Raw genomic sequence first — 22,830 nt, forward strand, 5'->3', positions numbered from 1 at the left:
TATTAAGAGATACAACCCATTTCCTCACTAAATAGGTTTGTACCATACATGCTTTGTTCTCTACATATTTGTATTGCTGTTCACAAAACTCAAGACTAAGCAGCCAGGAAGGTAATCAATAAGGGAAGGTTGCATTAAAGATACATGAAGCACTAACATATTAAGTATCTAAAACTAGCCTCAATTATGTCTATTATGGACATGCCTGATTTACAATGGATGAATAATAAAGAATGATACCCTGATTTGCAATATCTATGATAGATTGTAGGATCTGGATTGGGTTTGAATCCCATTCCTCATTTTAAGGCTGGCACTAAGATTGAGCACTACAGTTAAGAGATGGGAAATTATTCTCCAGCTTAAACTACCATAAAAATTATTATAATCAGAATTGGAGCTTTTAAAGGTCTATTTTATTTTCTTTTTTTCTTTAGTAATGACATTTGTTTAAAAAAATTAGATAATTTGAATAAATAATATATTTATAATAATAATTTTATTTCATTAAACAAATACTTTAAATTAGTTGTTTTCAATCTTTGAGCTGATGGTCACAATTTTTGGTGGCATACTGATGAGCCAATTTACATCACAGATGTCCTTATATTAAGCATAGCAATGCCAAAGTAATGCAATCTTTTATATAATATTTAAAAGTAGACAATAACTTGCAATTTTTGAAATTTTGTAGCACATCAATGAGAAGTTAATAACACATCGTGTTGCAGCGCACTGGTTGAGTACCACTGAGCACATTTTTTATGCTTTTAAATGAATTTAAAAGTATAAAACATGAAATTTTTATGTTTTACTATAAAACTTATGTTTAGAGGAATTAAAGGAATTATTAATTGAGGGGTTTGGTGGGAAAATGGTATATCCCATATTAGGAAGTTTTTAAGAAAAAGCGGATTTATGTTTCAATTCACCAGCAGTTTAATATGCAATGTTTTGTTAATGTATGTGTACAACTCAGGGCATAACTGAACCAAGAAAGTTTATCTTCTAAGAAACATTTTTAGTAATGACTCATTTCTTGTAGTTTTGTAGAATATATGGTTTTCCACTAAGCCTCTCAATTATGAGAATGTTTTTTAAAATTTAGGGAGAATAGGACTTGTTGAAATATAGATAAATTAAACAACAAAATTAATGAAATTTTAAAGGTAAAGGTCAATGACTCATAAAGAAACACTTTTCAAGGCTGAAATTTTATCTGTTTCTATCATAAATATCTAATTTTAACTGGAAAAAGTGAGAATAAATTTTGAAATTATTGTCTGAAGAACAGAGATATAAAACTTAAATTATATGATTTAATAGATAAATACCATTGTATATACCAATGATTAATTGTGATAAATTAAATAGGTCATTGATATTTAATGTTTTAAGATTTTATAATTTTTTTAAACAGTTCTTAATGAAAGTAGTTGAAACAGGTTCATCCAAATATCCAGCATCAAGAAATTGTGTAATAATGAAATAAAAAGATAACAATTAAGAGTAAATTTCTAAAATATACAGAATAGAAATTTAGTCACAAATGCAATTTTTTAAACTTCTAATATAAAAAAGATTACATATATTTTAATTTTTTATTAGAGTAAATTAATAAATTTTGTTCAATAGATGTAGAAAGGAAAAAGTTTATATATGAGTTACTCATTTGCCAAATTGATTAACTCCACAAAACAAAATGTAGAGAAATTGTTAATATATACTACTTTTTAAAATTTCTTTAAACTTTAAATTTAAACAAACATTGTAGAATGTATTTTTTTATATGTTGTTAAATTAAAGCTATATTTAATGTAACAAGATATGAAACAATGCTATGTGAAAAATGTAAAAATAATAACAATTGTTTCAATGATATACTAATGGAGTTAATCCCATCTGGCTTGTGAATAGCTCATGTAAAGTTTGTTGATATTTTAAAAATGAAATTAAGTTTAGAATTGATAACTAACCTAAGTGAATAATTATTATTCATAGTACATTTTCATTATTTTAAATGGAAAGAAAAATAATTGTCTTCTGAATAAATGAATAAAGATTTTGAATAAACTATATACATATACAGGGAGTTCTTCACTCTACCACAAATTTTTGTTACAAATTTAGAGTAATTCTTTCCTAAAAAAAAATATGTGTAGAACTGTATATATACTTAGTTATAAAATATTAGTACATTACAATATTTTAATTGATATAAATATTATAGAAACTAGTTTGAAACACTTATATATAAAATAGCTCAAAAGTCAGTTAAATTAAATATATTTTTTAAGATTATTTTAACATCCGTTTACTCTTTTGGACTACTTCATTTCTGTTTTTAAAGCTTGTAAATTAATCAATTTAATAAATAAATCAATTTAAAATAATGATTAAAAATTATTGTCTTATAAATTCAAAAGTAAAAACCGATAGGACAATCTATCGTTCTATCTTAAAAATTAGATACATATTTTTTTTAAATGATTCAAAACCTTGATATAGGATTTTTTGACCCAAGCTCACACACAAAGGGCCTCAATTTTTTATGGAAGAAACGTCATATAAATTAAGTTTATTTTGATAAAAGATTTTTCCGTCACTTGATGATTTGTCTGTATATTTTAATGATTTTCGGAGAAGAGTAGTGCCCGCCTCGTTCTCAAGCCCTGTATATCTTAAGTGCTATTGTGTACTTGCTGGAATTAAGTGTATATTTTTATTAAAATGAGTACAAGGAATAGGTCTGTTTTTATTTGGTGGGGTGAAGACCAGCTATCTCGGAAAACATTAAAGATATTTATACAATTTCCTTGTTTTAAATAGTTATTTTTATTAAGATATAATTCAATTGCTTTTTATTCCTGGAGTGAATGTATCTCTAGGGGTGCAACAGCGAATTTTAAAATTCAAGAGTGGTGGTGGCAAAGATCAAATAGCCTATAACTGATTTAAGATCTGTTCGATGTGATTTTTGTCAATTTTACAACAATAAATTCTAAAGAATGACTTAGTGCACAACTTTTTACGCAAACTCTGGCTGAATGGAACTGTAGTTAATGTGTTTTCTAATGATGGATTTATAAGTATGAAAATAGAAAAATCATGAACTAACAGAAAATCGTTATTTTTAATTTGATAATGTAGAAAAAGTTACAATCAATCGCCAAAATATATGAAGCTATCATTATATTGTCATGAAAAAATTCAATAGATCTATTCACTTAACTACAGAATTTTTTTTTTTGTTGTACTAAATGCATCGATTGTGCCGTCCCGCTTCGTTATTTGGATAGAAAATTTAAGATTTAGTTTAGTAGACCGCATTTCGAGTGATGAAATTTTAGCCCTGTTAAGTATATAGATTCCGTGGTTAGGCTACGAAGATAAAAATAGAAACGGAGTTTAGACAAATTTTTGCGTGCAATAAAAGCATAAACTTTTTTAAATTTTATTTTACTTGTATAAGTCACGCTACTTGGACACTAAATTTATAATTACAGAATAAGGGAAGTCGATAAATTACAGAAATATTTTGCTTTTATAACTTAAAATTTGAAATGAAGCAATACAAAAGTAATATAAAGTTCGTTAACACAAACTTTATATTTCTTTGACGTTGAAATGTAAAATAATAATCTATTAAATTAAATTGGTGGTGATTTTGATACAGGTTATATATATAAACCGGTTCCTGGTGCAGGAATTTGGCCACCACCACTCCATTGCATATGCCGATGATGCCTTTGTGTTAGTGGGCGGAGGTTCAAGAGCTGATCTAGAGCAAAAGAGCACGAATATTCTCACTAATATTATCTTATGGGGCAAACAATATAAGCTTTATTTTAACCCGAAGAAAATGGAAGGTATCGTTTTTAGTAAGACTGATAAGCCACATCTTTATAGGAGACTCCCAACTATTAAAATGGCCAATAACAGTATCAAAATTTCCAAAACTATTAAATTATTGGGGTCATCTTGGATCACAAGTTATCCTGATCCCCACACATCAGCTATGTAACAAAGCATACTGACCCTTATTTTCCAGTCTTTCGGCAAGATTGCAAAAAATAACTGGGGACTATCATCAAGTCCATGGGCATGATATATGATATGATCTTTATGCCGATATTAACATATAATTGAGACAATGCCATCCATCTCTCGCACAAGCGTAAAAATTACTAGCAGCCCACTGTTGTATATTATCAAGGCGTACAATACAATACCAGTCTTACTAGTGTCTACAAATAATGGCTCGAAGACCACCAGTGGATCTCCACATCAGTTTGTGAGCGAAAAAATGGCGGATGAAGCAAAATTGAAATGCTGCTGTTAATAACAAGGACATCAATTTAATGAAATTGAATAGCATNATATACACGATTTAAGAATAAAAATTCCTGTTTTTCATGGACCATTTAAAACTTCTGTATATTCAAAAGTAGAAAGGCCTACACCTGAGAGAGTTAGTGTCTACAAATAATGGCTCGAAGACCACCAGTGGATCTCCACATCAGTTTGTGAGCGAAAAAATGGCGGATGAAGCAAAATCGAAATGCTGCTGTTAATAACAAGGACATCAATTTAATGAAATTGAATAGCATATCGCCTGTGATTACACGGTGAACCCCGGGATACAAGGTTTACTTTTCCGCCATTCCGCCACACCTCCCGAGTCAGTCATCAATATTTACATTGATGGCTCTAAGGTGGGTGGAGGAGTGGACTGCAGCTTCATCACCTATGTAAATAGTGAAGAGATACACACTGAACAGTACAAAGCTGGGTCATGACTGTAGCGTTCTTCAGTTTGAAATTTTAGCCATAACGGAAGCTATCAAATGGAGCTCTGAGAACTACAGACACGATAATATACATATAATTGCCGATAGCATTACTGCCATTTACGTTAGTAAGAAAAGTAATACTGTAAGGTCTCGTTTTATGCGGTGGATACGTTCTACAGAAAAGCGCATATAAAAAATTCGCATAAAAAAGACTTTACTTGCCTTGAAAAAGTAGGGATACATTCCGTAATTTTCTAAAATCGCATAAAACCAAAACAACGAGTTAAAATTAACTTAAAACCGCATAAAAAAGTTTGCAGAAATTAAAAGAAATAGGCTGCTTATTACTGCAACTTGAAATCAGCAAAATTTAAACTCGCTACTTATTATAAAAATGAACAAAACACCGCTAAAATAAAATTTAATTTCAAAACAATTACAGTTTATACCTTTCAATGCGAAACTCAGAATGATGTAATAGCGACTTGTCGATGGTAAGTATCATGTACAAGGGGAATCCCCGAATTGCAAAAGCTCACTCTAAAAACAAATCACTGACATCTGGATGTGAAGAGTTAATTAAAACCCCTTTAGTTCCTCGCCCGAGTTAACTCGGGCAGGTTACATAGCGTTACATAAAACACGGTCCTTAAGGCCATTTTTGAAATTTTTTTTTGAATTTTTGGAATGTTTTTTAAGTCTCCAAATTTTTTAAAAATATTTAAAAATATACGGCCAGCTAGTGTTCACCCTACTTTAAACCCTTGTCCTCCCGCGACGTCTATGAGAATGCCCCGGGAAATCCAACTCCAGCTGTGTTCAAGGTCATCCAGATGTGTAAACAATGACTCATCGGTGTTAAATTTCACAGAAGGGCGAGACAAAGGAAGTTAAACTTTGAAGCTTTTTCTTCAAAATTAACGCATTTCTTTCGTTTTTTTCAGTTTTAAGTATTTTTTATGTTTAATTACATTTACATCAAAAATTGCTAGGAACTAAAGCGATGAAGGTAGATCTAGCTGTCCTTTACATCCATAAACGTTATATGTCAGTGGAACAAATGGAGTGAGCTTTGAGTGTTCCACGATTTTTGGAGACTGTCTATACGCGGGCTTAAACAAGCCTATATGTATGTTTGTCCAAGAAATTTTTGGATGAAATACAAACCGCACAACTTCAAAATCGCATAAAAATAATCCGCATAAAAAGAGACCTTACAGTATTCATCCCCTGGTTAACAATATAAATTGGATACACCAGCACAGTACTAACAACTATCTTTCTTGGACTACAGTCCATTAGGGCAACATTGGCAACGAACGTGCAGATGCAACTTTTAAAAACTATAGAGGACCAACAAGCAGGCAAAACTCTAAGAGAAAACATATGTATACAAGCACAATATTAATTTAAGAATTCGTGCATAAACCATAAGGATGCCGCTTGCTTATCAGAAGCTGGAAAGTATCTTCTAAATAGTGGATGATGATACCAAAGGCTAAAGCAAATATTTCGTTTTATTTACTTATTTATTTTACTCTGTATAGTTTCATTATTGTTGTACACGTTTACTTGTGTCCACAATTTATAATGTTTTCGCTTGATTTCTTCTCTTTCAATTACATATTTTAAACAATTCTTGTTTGGAACATTATATTTAAACTTTAAAGAATTCTATTTAAAAGTGTTCGATCCTGATGATGGATTCAAAGATAGCCGAAAACGTTAAATAAATAAAAAAATAGTTGCTGAAATAGGGTATTTCTGTATGTATTTTACAATAATCCAGTTCAAGATTAATATATGAGATTGAAGATTTTAAAAGATTTTAAAAATATTTAAAAAAAAAACATACAAATATACATATTATAGACCCATAACAGTTGTTTGATTCTCATTGCACACTTAAATGAATAGGATACACCGACACGAATTATGACAATCGATAATTTCAAAAATCTATCGTGACAAAATTCTCAAAACCGCAAATTTATCACTGTCAAAATTTAAAATATATATATTCTTCATCCATCATGGAATATTGGATTTCGAGCTAAAGCTATCATTTTCTAGATAAAACTTTTATAATCGTGAACCGAGGGTGGCAAATGCTATCGGCGTCAAACGTTGGAATAACCATGGTAACACCAGGACAACACCGGAAAAAAAATCACTTGATAGAATAATTGATGTCGACTTTATACACGGATGTAACACACGTTACTATCCCCTATATGTTGAATATTCAAGTTAATATATATTATATTTTATCGTGTAGTGTATGAGGGTTATTTTAAGATTGCGAACTGTTGCGTTTTTATTGAAATATTTGATATATCGATTTATGTAACGGGAAAGTGTGTGGAATTATACGTGTCACACACGCTTTGAAATTTGAAATAAAATACTGGGTGGCCCAAAAGTCAGTTAACTATTGTAAGACTAAATTGTTATCGTATTGGAAAAAATTTTGATTTTAAACTTTATAAAAAAGTGTCCAAAACGAGATTCTTCTTGTTCTGTAAACGTACTGTACGTAATTTACAATGCTCTGATATAATTTCAGTACTCTTAAACAACACGGTTAACTGACTTTTAAGCCAACTCGTGTGTCATAAGTGGGATAGGATCGGGACTAATCAGACATAAATTCTTTTTAATGGCTTTCGTATCATGTTTGTGCATAAAATACTAAATTTTGGAGGCCCCCTGCGTAATTGGAGCCCGAATCAAATTGTCCTCTATGGAATGGCAAACGTTATATACGAATGATAACTTATAACGATGATAAACTCCTATGTTATCAGTTTCTAAAGGATTTTTTTTTGTACAAAGGTAATTTGACGAGTACTAAATATAATCTGACTGGTGATTTTATTTTCAGTATTTGTAGAAGTGATTTGATTCAGTATCAAGAATTTTGTATAATCCATAAACTGTATAAAACAAAATTCAAATAATTAAATAATTAATTAATTCTTCTACTCCTTTAAATATTAGTTTATTAATATTATCTATTGTGACTATAAACTATTAATAGGAGTTAATATACTGATTTTCCGATGAAATTAGAGAGATTGAATCAGATTATTCAATTGATTTTCTTTATCGAAACTTCTTCAAGTCGTCAAACTGTGACGTAGAAGAGCTCCTTGCATCACAATATTGAAATCTTTTAAAGAACAAGATAATTTTCCTGTCCTGTTTTTAAATGTTTTTCTGTTTTAATTCAAATATAATGACAAAAATCGACCTCTTTGAATGTATGTGAATATTTTAATGCGGTATTCAAGACTAAAAAGATTTTTTTTATGTTAAAAAAAAAAGCATTATTCTCTCTCATTTGTATCTATTAATTTCCAAAATCGGAAATGAAAATAANTTTAACTTATTTATTATAATATATCTTTACCAATTATTCTGATTTTAATTAATTGTTGCAATTTCATGACAGAACTCCTTCCCTGTGGAGAAGTTCGAATTTGCAGACCAGATCTGCTGTACATAGTTCATTGTATATATCATCATTTTCATTTGTACATATTCATCGTCATCGTTTTCATTCGTTTTTTTATGTAATTTCTTTCGTGATTATTTCAAAATTTCTAAAATTCTGCATTTCGGCAATCATCATTTAAAAAATCCAACTTATGACACTTCTAACACCGATTGTGACTTATATCTACTGGACTGACATTATGATACCGGACATATCAAATGTATTTTTCACAAATTTGACACACATCCTGGATCAAAACGTGCCACTTATGAATTGACTAACGTATAATGACAACGATTATGGAATACCAATTGCGACTAACGAATAAAGACGCACTGATTGTGGACAACCTCGAGTAATAGATAACGACATCCCCGATATAAGACATACTAATTGCGACCAACTTATAAAGGCGCACCGATTGTAGACTGACTCTAATAAATGGCATCTCGATTTATGACAAACTAACTGTATGCAATGTCAAGATCACTGATTAATTATAAACTCTATCAATAAATTTATTTTTTATTGTTTCGGTTATGAAAGTAATTGACTGTATAATAAACAAAAGTAAAATAAAATAAAGATAGAATTTTTATAATATTTACATTGTCTCTTCATTGATTAAAAGCTATTTTATTTGACAATATTATTCAATTAATTTACACAACGCTTACAATGTGAAGAGGTGAATTGATTTATAAATTAAATCGTACAAACACGTAATTGTTAGTAAAAATATATTTCCATTCTTAATTACGTTTTTAGAAGCTATAGAAGTTTTTAAAAGATTCCATTTAGAGATGGCTGGTGGATCCAGAAAATAATGGTGCCACGTTAAGACAAAAATTATTAATTTAATACGAGTTGCTCATCTTTCCCGGCAAGTTTTAAAATTTTTGTGGAGCCATCTGTTATCATATTTTATTTAAAAACTTCTTATATTTTTTAACTATTATAAAATGGCAATAAGCTTAATTTTGAGGGTAGGGACGAGTTTTATGAATAATTGTAAATGCTAATAACGAGTAAAATCGTCATTAAGTCTGACCCTACTGGATCCACACTATCTCCATTATCTACTCACCCTCGACCGTTAACCACCAAAATTTAATAGCATCAATCTCCTAATGAACAAACCTCTCTGCAAAATTTCAGAAATCTTCGACAAAAAGCACAGGTATTATTAAGCTTCGAACAGGGTGAACAAAATAGTGCCACGCACGCACACATCCATACATACATAAATTACCTCCGAATTCTTTTGCATTTCTCGGCGTTTCAAGCTGTCCTAAGTCCAAAAATTAAACATCTTGGAATGGCCATTTTTTTGCCAGATCTCCTTACTTTCCCTCTTATAACATCCAGGAAAATAATAAAATATATGAATAAAACCAATATAATAAGTTCACCAGTTAACCAATAAAAAATTTAATTTAATATAACTTTCGTATCAACTTTTTACATAAACGACTTAATTTGGGAACCTCCTGTGTCCGGGGTCAAGGCCGAATGGTTATCGTGCTATCCCCCTCTATCTGAGTCAGCCAATGATAATTGTGAGTGAGCTCTCGTGGATTTCATATGTTCTAAACTAATGATTTCCAAAGTTTTTCGATCCACGACACCCCTTCCCCTTTGTTCCATAAAGTTATGCCCTAATGCCTCAAACCTATTTTCCCTTGTGTGAGAAATGGTTGGAAATATTCTTAAGAAAACTTTACTATGAACCTCACACTTTGTGTCCTTACCGTGCATTTTTTTCACATCTGGAAACCATTAAACGCAATGTTTCTGTTTAATTCGTTTAACAGAGGAAAGGGAAAGGTTGTCAGTGACCCAACCTGTGCTTATGGTCACTTTTTAGTACCCTACCTCCAGCACCCTTGCCGCCTACTTGCTTCTTTTCGCTCCCCCTAGATTTACTCGCCGTCTACAGGACGCGTAGCGCCCACTTTGGGAACCACTGGTCTAAACTGATGAAAACTAAGAAATTTTAAAGAAAATATGGCGATAAAATAGAAAATTACAAACAAATAGGCCTATATTTTAAAGTTCCTTTAATTTATTTTTCGTTTTTATCATTTTGTTAAACATGTCAGTCAATTCAGTTTTCTCTCTTTTTTTTTTTTTTTCTTTCTTTTTTTTATGATGAGTTCTTATAGATTTAGAGAGGATTCTCTACAAATAAATTTTCATTTTTCCCCATTAAATTCAAGAGTTAAGTGTATTTTTCCTTATTAAATTTATTATTTAGAACATGACTAAGTATTAAGTTACAATATTTGAACAAGTTACAAAGTTTGAACACCTTTGATGAAGTTCGGAACAAGAAAACTATAATTTCAATTATTTCATGTCTTATTAATCAAGCATCAAATAATTATTAATCATACGTTAGTCAGTTATAAGCATCAAGCATTTATAATTTTTAATTATAAATGCTTGATGCTTGCGCTATAAATGGTTTAACCGAAAAAAATCGAAATAACAAACATCGCAATCCTGCATAAATCCTGTGTTCAAACCTGATTTTTCCAAGCGGGATTGCTTCAGGATCACTGGATATTCAGCGATCAAGAACAGGCGAAAAGAGCATCACCTCACCTGTCTAGCTACCAAGATCCGGTTCATTCCAGAAAAACAGCATCTCTTCTATAATTACTCAGATTCGACTTACCCCTATATATCACTCACTTTTTATATAGTAACTATTGCTCCATTTTCAATGTTACATCAATTGCATTTACATGAATCTTTAAATAGTCTACAGATTAAGAACTCGTTCTTAATATCTTTAAATATCGATATATCTTATGGAGAAGTTTAAAAATATACACAATTGGAACGATGGCTAGTATTTTAATTCGTTTACTCGCCGCTAGTCGATGCCAATAAAAAGGAAGAGAGTAACAACCCCCGTTTCATAGCAACCATGTACTCCAGAAGGCAAGGAAACCGAAACAGAATGCTTTACAAAGAAGCCGAAAAGGACCTGGCAGACTTGAGAGCCGAAGTCGAAACGGAGGAACAGATGAAGTGAGTTGTATTTTCAATAATTTCTTTACGAATTATGAGTACAGTGATCAAAAATTGTTCTTATAATATTATTTATAACCATTACAAAGTAAACAATAATTAAGTTGGCATTCTTCTGATAGAAGTTTCGCTTGCAGTAGCCATTACATGGCAAATGTTATATAAAATGCGATGCTTACATTCGTATTATGTAACTTAGGCAGTTTGTACATTCAATACGCTGCATACGTTATGAAAACCACTTTAATTTATTGACACTGTTGAAAATATTTTAAAATTCTCAGTAAGATCACGATGGTAACAAGCTTTGCAAGGCCATCATTAAATTTTTTTTTTTACATTGCTTAACTACACTTTGTTATTTTTCTAATTCGCTTGGACCAAATCCAATTTACTAACGAGTTTCTAAACCTTGTAATCAATCTAATTTACAGAAAACGCATTCCAAACTCATCGACCCGACCCTGGAAACGTGATATGACAGTCTTTATGGTTTAGACTCTAGGAACGCGATAAAGGCATGACACAACCTAAATCGTGATCTTTCATCTCACGGACACTAGAGTCAAAGGTGCTAGAGTATTTTGTATAATCATGTATACAGTCCTATATACATTCCATTGGAATTATAAACTTTAATTCCGTTAACCCACGTGAAGTATGATCGATTGTTGAACCTATTCTTCCATTGAGGGTTCCATAGTTTCCAATTATTACTATTGATTAACTAGAAAATAAAGGAATCGATATAATGTAGTAAGGTTAATGTCCTCTTTAACAGTTTGATTTTCTTTAATGATAGCTTTTTTTTTTTTTCTGTTTGATATAGAGAGATGTTGGATATATCTATAGCGGAATTGCAAGAGACTTTACTGACACTGGAACAAGATCTTGAAAATGCAGATATTGGAGAAGGTAAGCTTCAGGTTTTGTAAAAATATTCTACTTTACATCCGTATTTTATGTTGATCTTATAACGAATTTTCGTTATTTTTATCTATAAAATACACAAAATAGAATTTAAAAGTGCGATTGTGACGTTGAAACCTGGGCACCTCACCCTTCTCCATCTTTATTCCCTTGACACTTTATGATAAACATTAACAATAGTAAACTAAATAACCAAACTTTAATATAGCTTTCAGTTTAATGTTTTCCTTATAACATTTCTCCCAGACAGTACCAGACATATCTGCTTATTTAGGCTATATATTTTTTTTATTTTAACGAAAGAAATTTCAGAGAATGTAGACAATACCACAATTTTCTTCAACAATCTATCCATATACTGGCACAACTCCTGACTATTTCCTATAATTTTAGAGTCTGAACAAGTCTAAATCTATCCCTGGCCTCTAAGGCCCTAAACTATAACATTTAAATGGCATCCTCCACCAATAGTATTAAGTTTATATCCTGATAGAATAGGCCTTAAGCTGTAGCTTGTTTATTTTATGTGTAAAACAGGCTTTAACTAAGGTTCCTTGTACCAGAATTTGCAATATTACATAGAATATAAGATGCTCTAGTTAAAATATAAGATAATATACACGATTTAAGAATAAAAATTCCTGTTTTTCATGGACCATTTAAAACTTCTGTATATTCAAAAGTAGAAAGGCCTACACCTGAGAGAGTTTTCTCTTGGAATTCAATTTACAAAAATAGTTTAGAAATTCCAAAATATTTATCTGTATTTTTACAAAATTTTAGTCCAAACATTCTTTAAAAATTTTTCTTAAATAAATTATATATGTATATGATATATTTTAAATATAAATTCAATTCACAAAATAGACAACAGTCCTCATAACATTTATTTTTGAAAAATTAAAAAAAAAAAAATACAAATATACATATTATAGACCCATAACAGTTGTTTGATTCTCATTGCACACTTAAATGAATAGGATACACCGACACGAATTATGACAATCGATAATTTCAAAAATCTATCGTGACAAAATTCTCAAAACCGCAAATTTATCACTGTCAAAATTTAAAATATATATATTCTTCATCCATCATGGAATATTGGATTTCGAGCTAAAGCTATCATTTTCTAGATAAAACTTTTATAATCGTGAACCGAGGGTGGCAAATGCTATCGGCGTCAAACGTTGGAATAACCATGGTAACACCAGGACAACACCGGAAAAAAAATCACTTGATAGAATAATTGATGTCGACTTTATACACGGATGTAACACACGTTACTATCCCCTATATGTTGAATATTCAAGTTAATATATATTATATTTTATCGTGTAGTGTATGAGGGTTATTTTAAGATTGCGAACTGTTGCGTTTTTATTGAAATATTTGATATATCGATTTATGTAATGGGAAAGTGTGTGGAATTATACGTGTCACACACGCTTTGAAATTTGAAATAAAATACTGGGTGGCCCAAAAGTCAGTTAACTATTGTAAGACTAAATTGTTATCGTATTGGAAAAAATTTTGATTTTAAACTTTATAAAAAAGTGTCCAAAACGAGATTCTTCTTGTTCTGTAAACGTACTGTACGTAATTTACAATGCTCTGATATAATTTCAGTACTCTTAAACAACACGGTTAACTGACTTTTAAGCCAACTCGTGTGTCATAAGTGGGATAGGATCGGGACTAATCAGACATAAATTCTTTTTAATGGCTTTCGTATCATGTTTGTGCATAAAATACTAAATTTTGGAGGCCCCCTGCGTAATTGGAGCCCGAATCAAATTGTCCTCTATGGAATGGCAAACGTTATATACGAATGATAACTTATAACGATGATAAACTCCTATGTTATCAGTTTCTAAAGGATTTTTTTTTGTACAAAGGTAATTTGACGAGTACTAAATATAATCTGACTGGTGATTTTATTTTCAGTATTTGTAGAAGTGATTTGATTCAGTATCAAGAATTTTGTATAATCCATAAACTGTATAAAACAAAATTCAAATAATTAAATAATTAATTAATTCTTCTACTCCTTTAAATATTAGTTTATTAATATTATCTATTGTGACTATAAACTATTAATAGGAGTTAATATACTGATTTTCCGATGAAATTAGAGAGATTGAATCAGATTATTCAATTGATTTTCTTTATCGAAACTTCTTCAAGTCGTCAAACTGTGACGTAGAAGAGCTCCTTGCATCACAATATTGAAATCTTTTAAAGAACAAGATAATTTTCCTGTCCTGTTTTTAAATGTTTTTCTGTTTTAATTCAAATATAATGACAAAAATCGACCTCTTTGAATGTATGTGAATATTTTAATGCGGTATTCAAGACTAAAAAGATTTTTTTTATGTTAAAAAAAAAGCATTATTCTCTCTCATTTGTATCTATTAATTTCCAAAATCGGAAATGAAAATAATTAATATTTTGTCACACATTTATTGGTTTTTTGCATTTGTTTAACCTTTGTTTGTATTGTAATGCAATCGCCGTATATAGCAGTAGAATGGATGATCATTACCATGCTGTTTTTACAGGATGATGTTTATTTATATTTGTCGTCTTCTTATCGCATAACTGTCTTTCTTATTTGAATTTGAATTATTTCCCTTATAAAGTCCATCTTCTGATTTTATATTCCATAGACTACCATATATTTTAGTTTTCTGTATAATTTATCAAACACGTATTTATCTTAATATTTCTGATTAGAAGACGAATGGAAAGTGCGATATTATACACAAATGGAAGTGAATAATCAATTGCAACAACAGAAAGATTGGTTGAAAAGCAAAGTGGAGACGTCGAGAAACCAAAGCCACGAAGGTAAAGTAAATTTAAGTATTACGTAGATAAAGTAGTATCTTTTACTCGTATCTTTGCCATTTAAATCTAATAGGTGTTACAGCTCTTTTAGCCGATCTCGATTTGGATAGTTTAAGTGAGGTGAGCGTTAATTAACACATTTTAAATTTAAAAATTCAAGAGGCTTTTAAATTGTAAGTAATGTTTATTCGTAGAACCAACTCCTACGTTATCTCCGACAATTGGAGAAAGATCGTAACGCTTTATATAACGAATTACGTGATACAGAATGGAAACTGGATAAGGAATCCAAGGTATGAAAGAGTCATTCTTTCTTCCTCCGCAAATACGTGCATACATACGTAAAAATACCGTAAGGACAGAATATTTAAGGATTATTTTATTCCCGTAGACGTTTCATAAGTATAACGATACGCGTAACGCTTACATGACCGAGATTACGGAGGTTATGATGAATCTGGAAGCCATGAGGAACAGACTGAAGAGTGTCGAATCTGCCGAAACTGGTTCGCTTCAAAAATGCCCGAGACATTTAAAATATCTGTAAGTTTTGGTATTGCTGAATTTTTAATTTATAAAGTTTCCACTCTTTTATATACAGTATTAAATATACTTTGGTTTACCAGAAAGGTCGTTTCAGGCGTGTGTATCTGGTTCTAATAATGCAATATAAATAGATATATAGGATTATAACGTATTTATTGATATTTGCCTGTTTTTGTTTAAAAGAATGAAAAATTTTTACAATATAACATATTATGAGATTATATATTCCCCGTTATTTTCGATCACATTTCGAGTCATCTCTTAAAAAATATTTTTCATGTTCTGAGCAGAAAAACGCTTCCACTGCAAAATCCACTTCATCTGTGGTGAATTTTTCCCTCGAAGAAAATTTTTTAGAGAACAAAATAAGTGATAGTCTGAGGGAGAAATGTCTGGACTGTAAGGCGAGTAACCAATTATTTCCCATCCGAGATCATGAATGATTTTATTACACTTCGTATGTGAAACATAAGGATGTGCGTTATCCTGACGGAACACTTTCATTATGGCTCCCTTCTGTATACTGGTCGAACAGAAACGTTTGTACTGTCCAAGTGAAAACAGACTTCGCTATTTATGGTGCTACCAAGAGGAAGAAGCACTCAATAAACTACACCTTGCATTGACCAGAAGATAGAACGTCCGTTTCCATGCCATAACTGTCCAGTTTCGGTATTGGATCTGCCATCTCATTCACCTTCAGCCACTGGACTCGTCGTACTCGATCATCGTACTGGCTTCGTAGATGAGTTGATTTGGCTGTGAAATCGTCCTTTTCGATGGCGACGGAGTTGTTGTTGACAAACATTGACAAGATGTTGGTTCATTTACGGTGTTAACTCATGTGAAACAGCGTTTTTGTTTTTGTTTTCTCCAAGTTTTTTCAGCCAGCGCCAGGCTATCATTCTTGAACAGACATCCTGTGATAATTCTGTTGTCATACAATATTTTATCCGCCTGAGTCATTGAGCCAGGATTCTCGTGCTAACTATCAGAGGTCCACTAATTCTCTTTTTGTGAACGCAAGAATTGAGACCCTCACGAAATTGCTTAAACAAATTTCGAGCTGACGATCTTTCATAGTTGCATAACCAAGCAATTTGTTAATCTTTCGTGCCACTATCACTACTCTGCATCTATTTTTAAACTGGATGTATAAAAGATTTCTTATGTCTTCACAATCAAGTTTCATTTCGAATTCTTTTTTAAATAAACAAACAGTCGACATGGAAACAGTAATGAAGAAACATTGAGTATGAGTCATTCTTCTTAATAAAATAAAACAGATAAATTTTATTTGAAAAAATCATAAAGAAATTTGATACGGAAAAAAACGAAAAACAGGCCCCAATTAACTATGTAAGTACTGTACTTCCAATGCAAACCGGAAGTCACGTTATTTCAAGTTTAAAATTTTCCCTGAAAGGAGCGAGATGGATGACTGCATTGCACGATTCCATTGCTAACGGAAAAGTATGATATACAGGGGCAAGTCAATACAGTACTAATTTGAGGTGGAGAGCATATATTTTAAAATAAATTAAAAACATGATTAAAAATTGCATCCAGGCATTGTGACGATGTCACAATAAATAATTGCTCGTAACATTTATATTACATTTTTAAGGAGTTATTTCTCTGAATAGGGCTTATAAAAGGTACCTCATCATTAAAATGTATTTTGAAGAACTTTTTTTAATGAATACTTAATAAGAATTCATAATTATTATATTGTAATTTGTTAAAGCATCTTATCGTGTTTAATCTGTTATTTGCATAATTACAATTTCATATTAAATAAAGAAATTCTACGAAGTCCATTTTGGAAATTGGATAGCGTATATCCAAGCAAATACTTTCTACACATGTTCACCAGTGGCCGATTGGATAGCATTACTGAACACTGGTAGTTGTAGTTTCACGCTTGTCAACGGACTGACCGTGTGTTTTCTGGGCTTTGTTTACATGCGAACGCCTAAATAGAACCAATTTACCATAAAAGTCCTCCTGGGCAGATTGCCCATGTTTTGTGCTGCCTTATCCCATCAATCCAATGTAATCCAACCTTTTATATTTTATATAAAATGTCGATAGAACGGTCCTTAGATTCTTTTTCCACCGCGAAAACTAATAAAATGTTTCAAAATATTTTATTCACGAATTTAAATATACTGTGGTTCAAAAGCCAGTTAACCATATTGTTTACAATTACTTCAGTAATTGCAAATAGTTCTACAAGCAATTGAAAAAATAAAGTATTCGAACAAGAGAATTTTGGTCTTAAATGGTGCATTTTCCAAAATTTGATTTTTACTGATTCTAAATGAAAAATTAGCGCTCGAATTGCGTGACAAATTATTCTACTTTCTGTTTCTGTACACTTTGGAAGCGTGAGTGGTGCTTCCGACATTCGTTTAACCACTGAATAAATTAAAATATTTATTAATTTTTACACCATATTAAATCATGACAAACTTTATCAAAACCTTCCAATAAATACCACGAAACTCTACTAACTTGAGTAAAAAAAATAATTTTGTATGATTGAAAAACACGGGACCAGATTTACACAAGCTAAACAAGCCATACCTATAGTTTAGATACTTATATTAACTCTCTCACCCTAATCCTAATGTAAACTTTATTATTGTGTACAGGATGGAGTTTAAAAACATATAACATGCCCTATATATACACATATATGTATATTAACATTATATATACATATATAATGTTAAAACTTAGGTCTACGACGACAGATCAGCCTTGTTCAGTCTTGAAGCCAATATTCATATTATTAAGAAGTTTCAATAAAAAAGTTTTTTAAAATGCATTTTCTTATAAAAATTTTTATCTAGATTAAAATTTAAAATGAATTTTGTAAATTCAAATCAATCATTCACTATTAATCAAAACGTGTTTGTGAATTCTATACCATTACAAACACTGGGTGTAACTTCTGAGAAAGGATTTGCGATAGGAAATAACTTCTACATGATTTAATTCTTTATAGAATAATAATTTTAGTAAATTAATTTATGTGATTTTCAATGATAAAAAATTTCTTGTAAGCTTTCTACTAAACGATTTTATGACATATTGTTGGTTAACTTTTGTCGGTGTCACGAATGAACAGACAAAAAGAACGTACAGTACTTGAATAATTAAACGTGTAAGGTCGTTCGCCTCGTAAACTTGATAATTTCTCTAATTGCATGCACTTAAATTGATGCATGCAAATATAATATGCAATTTTATAAGTTATTGTTAGTTTTGTTATAATTTCATTTTTCCAATTAGAATGATAGTGTGAATGGATCTTAAGTAAGCTGTTGTGACCAAGATATTTAAAATAGTAATATCTAGATTAACTGACTTTTGGGCCACCTTGTATATACGAAACAATTTTTACGGTGCGCAAGTTCTAATATTTTTAATTTAATAAGCTTAAAATTATTATTTATGATAATACCGTCAACGTCGCTTATGATGGTGATGACTGTGATATAACGGAATGACTAGAGGGGCCTTCCTATTGACACAAGAACAAAATTTATTTATTACAACTTCAGAATGTTTTTAAACATTTAAGATGGCAAATATGGTTTATCGGACCGCTCTCAATACAATTGACGAGCACCTGTTAATAAACAGTACTAATTCAAATATTTTTAATTTTTGAGTTAGATACTCTTCTTTAGGTACTTCTGGATTCACTGGAGATAGTTTTTCATTGTAAGTAGATATAATATAGTGCTATGGAGATATCGAATTACAGTTTATCTTAATTTAAGCTATGAAATTCTGAAAGAAAAGTATGTCCATATTATAATTATGTGGCTCTTCCTAATTTCCCAGAAATCCTAATAAAACTGAATTTTAAAACAAAGTTTTTCCATTTTGTTTAAAACAAATAACATTATTAAAATTCGAAATTTTAATCTACTAGGATACTGTGATTCATGTCAGACTTCCGTTCTTGTGAAACATAATTCTAATCTATGTCGGACTCTCAGAAATTTTCGTGGGTAATTTGGCCTGATATGTCTTGCCGCCCGGTCTAACACCCCAATAATTTATCTTGAGTGCAAGGCATCGTTTCCCGTTTTTCATCTGTATTGATCAATTTGGTCACGTAATGAATGTGCGTAACTGTAGCCAGCCAGAAGCATGGTATGCTGATACCCAGCTTTAATCAATCAATCACGTTAGTCCTCATCTTCACGGGCATACTGTGGTCCTGGCCAAACTCATGACAGGTATACAAAAGAACTCACGCGAAATATAAAAAACTTCTCTACGAGACATTCTCTTATTTATGAATCATAACATTTAATACAGTAGACTGTATTAAATGTTATGATTCATAAATACTAGTCAGCTGACATGTGACAGAATCAACCATAATAGGCATAATAATCCACTAGTCAGCTGACATGTGACAGAATCAACCATAATAGACAGTGAAAACTTAACTATTGAAGAAGCCAACCCCCGAAGATCCGAAATGGATAGGATCTTGGATTCTTCAGGATTGTACCAAGAATTACAAAACACTTACTGTTAATCGAAAGTATTATTTTACTTGTTTTTTTTTCTTTAATAAAATAGAATATTTTTATTTGAAAAAATTGGAGAATATTTTTTAAAATATTTATAAATTTCAAAGTTAAATTCGGCTAACCATAGTCTTTATTTAAAAATAAATTAAAAAATCGTGTTATTCTATCTATAACTACATTTTAAATAAATTAGGATATATTAAAATTCAATTAATAGCTTTTTTAAATGTTATTAATACCTAATTTTAAACTAATTTATTCATAAATTTTAGTTTAAAGAAATAGAATTGAATTATTCACGAATAAGGAAATACATTTTAATTATTAATACAGCGAAGAAAATCAATATTTCTGTAAAAATATTAATATTCAATAAAGTGAATGAAAAATGAATATGAAAAAAAATTTATATTTTCAAGATTGATTTTTTTCAACTTATCATCGTGTTATTATTATATGAATTTGGATTATGAAAATGAAAATCCATAAAAGTATGTAAATAATTTATTTACATACTTTTATCAAACACTGTATAAATTAATATTCCTCATTAATTGTTTTATCTGTGATTATGGCTCTGTCGTAGTACATTTTGTGCGTGTTTTCCAATACTGTTTGTGGGACGTATTTGTAGTATGGTTCGTGAATGCCTAATAATTTGTTTCTTTGCAAGCTCTTGGTATATTATATTTGCTACTTGATTATGTCTATGTAAATAATCTGTTTGTGCCAAGAGCTTGCAACCGGAAGTGATGTGTTGTATAGTTTCTAGCACGATGTGACGTTTTCTCCATGTGTCATTTGTGAGTGTTGTATCTTTGAGTATATGTTTTCTGTAGTTTTTAGTATTTATGACCTGATCTTGTATGGCAATCATAAAGCGTTTCGTCTCCCCAAACAGGCAACCCGAGCTAACCAGCTGTTTGATGCAGTTTTGTCAACAGAATTCTGGGCCAGGTCGTACGGATGTTTGCCATGCCTTTCAAGCCCACGATTGACACTCCATGGCAGACATTATTATTATTAATATTATATAGCTAGATAGATATGTACAGATTGATTTCGTTTCTTTTATTCACTTTTCTTTCATATGTTTTTTTTTCTTATTTAAAAATAATCATCGCAAATTTAGTCCAGTTTTGATCTAAGTAAACTATCATACTACAATGCTCATTTGCATACAATGCATTACAGTAGAATTTCGATGGTGAAACTTATTTACCTATCGATTATTATAGGAATATATTACCTGATCAACGAGTAATCGACCCGAAGAAGGGGCCAATTAAAAAAATAGCAACCGTAAGAAGTTTGCCAAAATTGGACTCTACTCCAGACGAAGATTTCGAAGAAGCAGAAGAAGAAGTTGGAGAAGAAGAAAATAACGAACCAGAAGCATAGTAGCAATAAAAATACATTATATTCAAATTATGGTGTAAACTACATAATAACTTGTAAAAATAATTTTTAAATTAAGAAATAAATTTTCTTCCAACAGTTTTGATTCGTTTTTTTTTTTTTTTAAATCTTTGTATACTTCGACACGAAATCAACATACTAGGTATTAAAAAGTAAGTACAGTACTTCTTTTTAATGTTTGTTTACTGTAAAGGTACAGTATATTTAAGTTTAAAAAAAAGAATATAAAATAAGTCCTGCATCTGAATAAATTACCAATCTTTTTTCTTATCATGGAGTGCATGGACTATCACAGAAGTTAATCGGGTCTCTTTCGATCTGAGTCCTTGTGCAAATGTATTCACTATTATTGTATGCGGAGAATTGTATCACTATGACATTTTAAATTTAAAAATAAAAAGCCTTTCACGCGATTATAATCGAATTTTACTTATTTTAAAATTTTAATAAAGTTCGCGTGTATAATGTTTTCTTTTTTTAAATTTATATGCGGGGTAATTCAGAAAGAACTTTACAACTTTGAAAACATACAGAATTTTAATCAGAAGACTTTCAAAATCGTTAGATGCATTAATTTATAGTAAAACACATCACGTTTATTTCAGACAGTTTATAGATCTTGGTTTGATATGGGCACTATTGGCGATACGGCAGACATCTCACTTGAATTCAATTTCTTGCCAAACTCAAAGCAGCAAATCTAACGAGGTGTACAGTACATTGATTCAGTAAATGTGACGAGTCGAGGTTTTGGGTAGGCAAGGGCGGAATAAACACTACATTTTTAATGAAACTCCAGGGAAAAAAATCGAGAGGTGTCAAATCTGGGGAACGAAGTGGCATGTTATCGACCATGCTCAAATAATCCACAGACATGGGAGACATTATTGAAGAAATCCCAGATATAAGTACTGTACACGATATCGTCCATGGTTCCTTCATGGAGAAGGAAAGGGCCGTACACTTTATGTTTGATAAGAACACAAAATACATTCATTTTTGAACTGTCACTAACATTTTTCATAGTTGCTTGTGGATTTTCGAAGCTCCAAATCCTGTAGTTGAGGATGTTCAATCCACAACTGCAGGATTTCATCTCACAAGTCAGTGTTTCATCTCAATGTTTCATCTCAGTGGTAAAGTGAAACTTTACCACTGAGATGAAACATTAAATCATCACTGAAGATAATGT

At 30.8% G+C, this 22,830-nt stretch overlaps 1 protein-coding gene across 1 annotated transcript; it reads left to right on the plus strand.

Annotated features, from left to right (window-relative positions):
- Nucleotides 1-11,227: 11,227 nt before the first annotated feature.
- LOC111624022 (coiled-coil domain-containing protein 169-like) lies at nucleotides 11,228-21,620 on the plus strand. Its single transcript, XM_023366790.1, has 7 exons — nucleotides 11,228-11,331; nucleotides 12,161-12,246; nucleotides 14,998-15,111; nucleotides 15,185-15,231; nucleotides 15,306-15,404; nucleotides 15,503-15,654; nucleotides 21,458-21,620. Exons 1-7 carry the CDS (start codon nucleotides 11,228-11,230, stop codon nucleotides 21,618-21,620), a joined length of 765 nt encoding a protein of 254 aa, XP_023222558.1.
- Nucleotides 21,621-22,830: the final 1,210 nt, after the last annotated feature.

This window comes from Centruroides sculpturatus, unplaced genomic scaffold, assembly GCF_000671375.1.
Source record: "Centruroides sculpturatus isolate CEXI.00-Female unplaced genomic scaffold, Cexi_2.0 scaffold370, whole genome shotgun sequence".
Taxonomy (NCBI): Eukaryota; Metazoa; Arthropoda; class Arachnida; order Scorpiones; family Buthidae; genus Centruroides; species Centruroides sculpturatus.

Excerpts from the sequence above, each read along its gene's own strand:
- LOC111624022 (XM_023366790.1), top strand. The coding sequence starts at position 11,228 with ATGTACTCCAGAAGGCAAGGAAACCGAAACAGAATGCTTTACAAAGAA. Across the intron at positions 11,332-12,160 it reads GAAACGGAGGAACAGATGAA|AGAGATGTTGGATATATCTA; the intron begins GTGAGTTGTATT and ends TGTTTGATATAG. Across the intron at positions 15,405-15,502 it reads AACTGGATAAGGAATCCAAG|ACGTTTCATAAGTATAACGA; the intron begins GTATGAAAGAGT and ends TTATTCCCGTAG.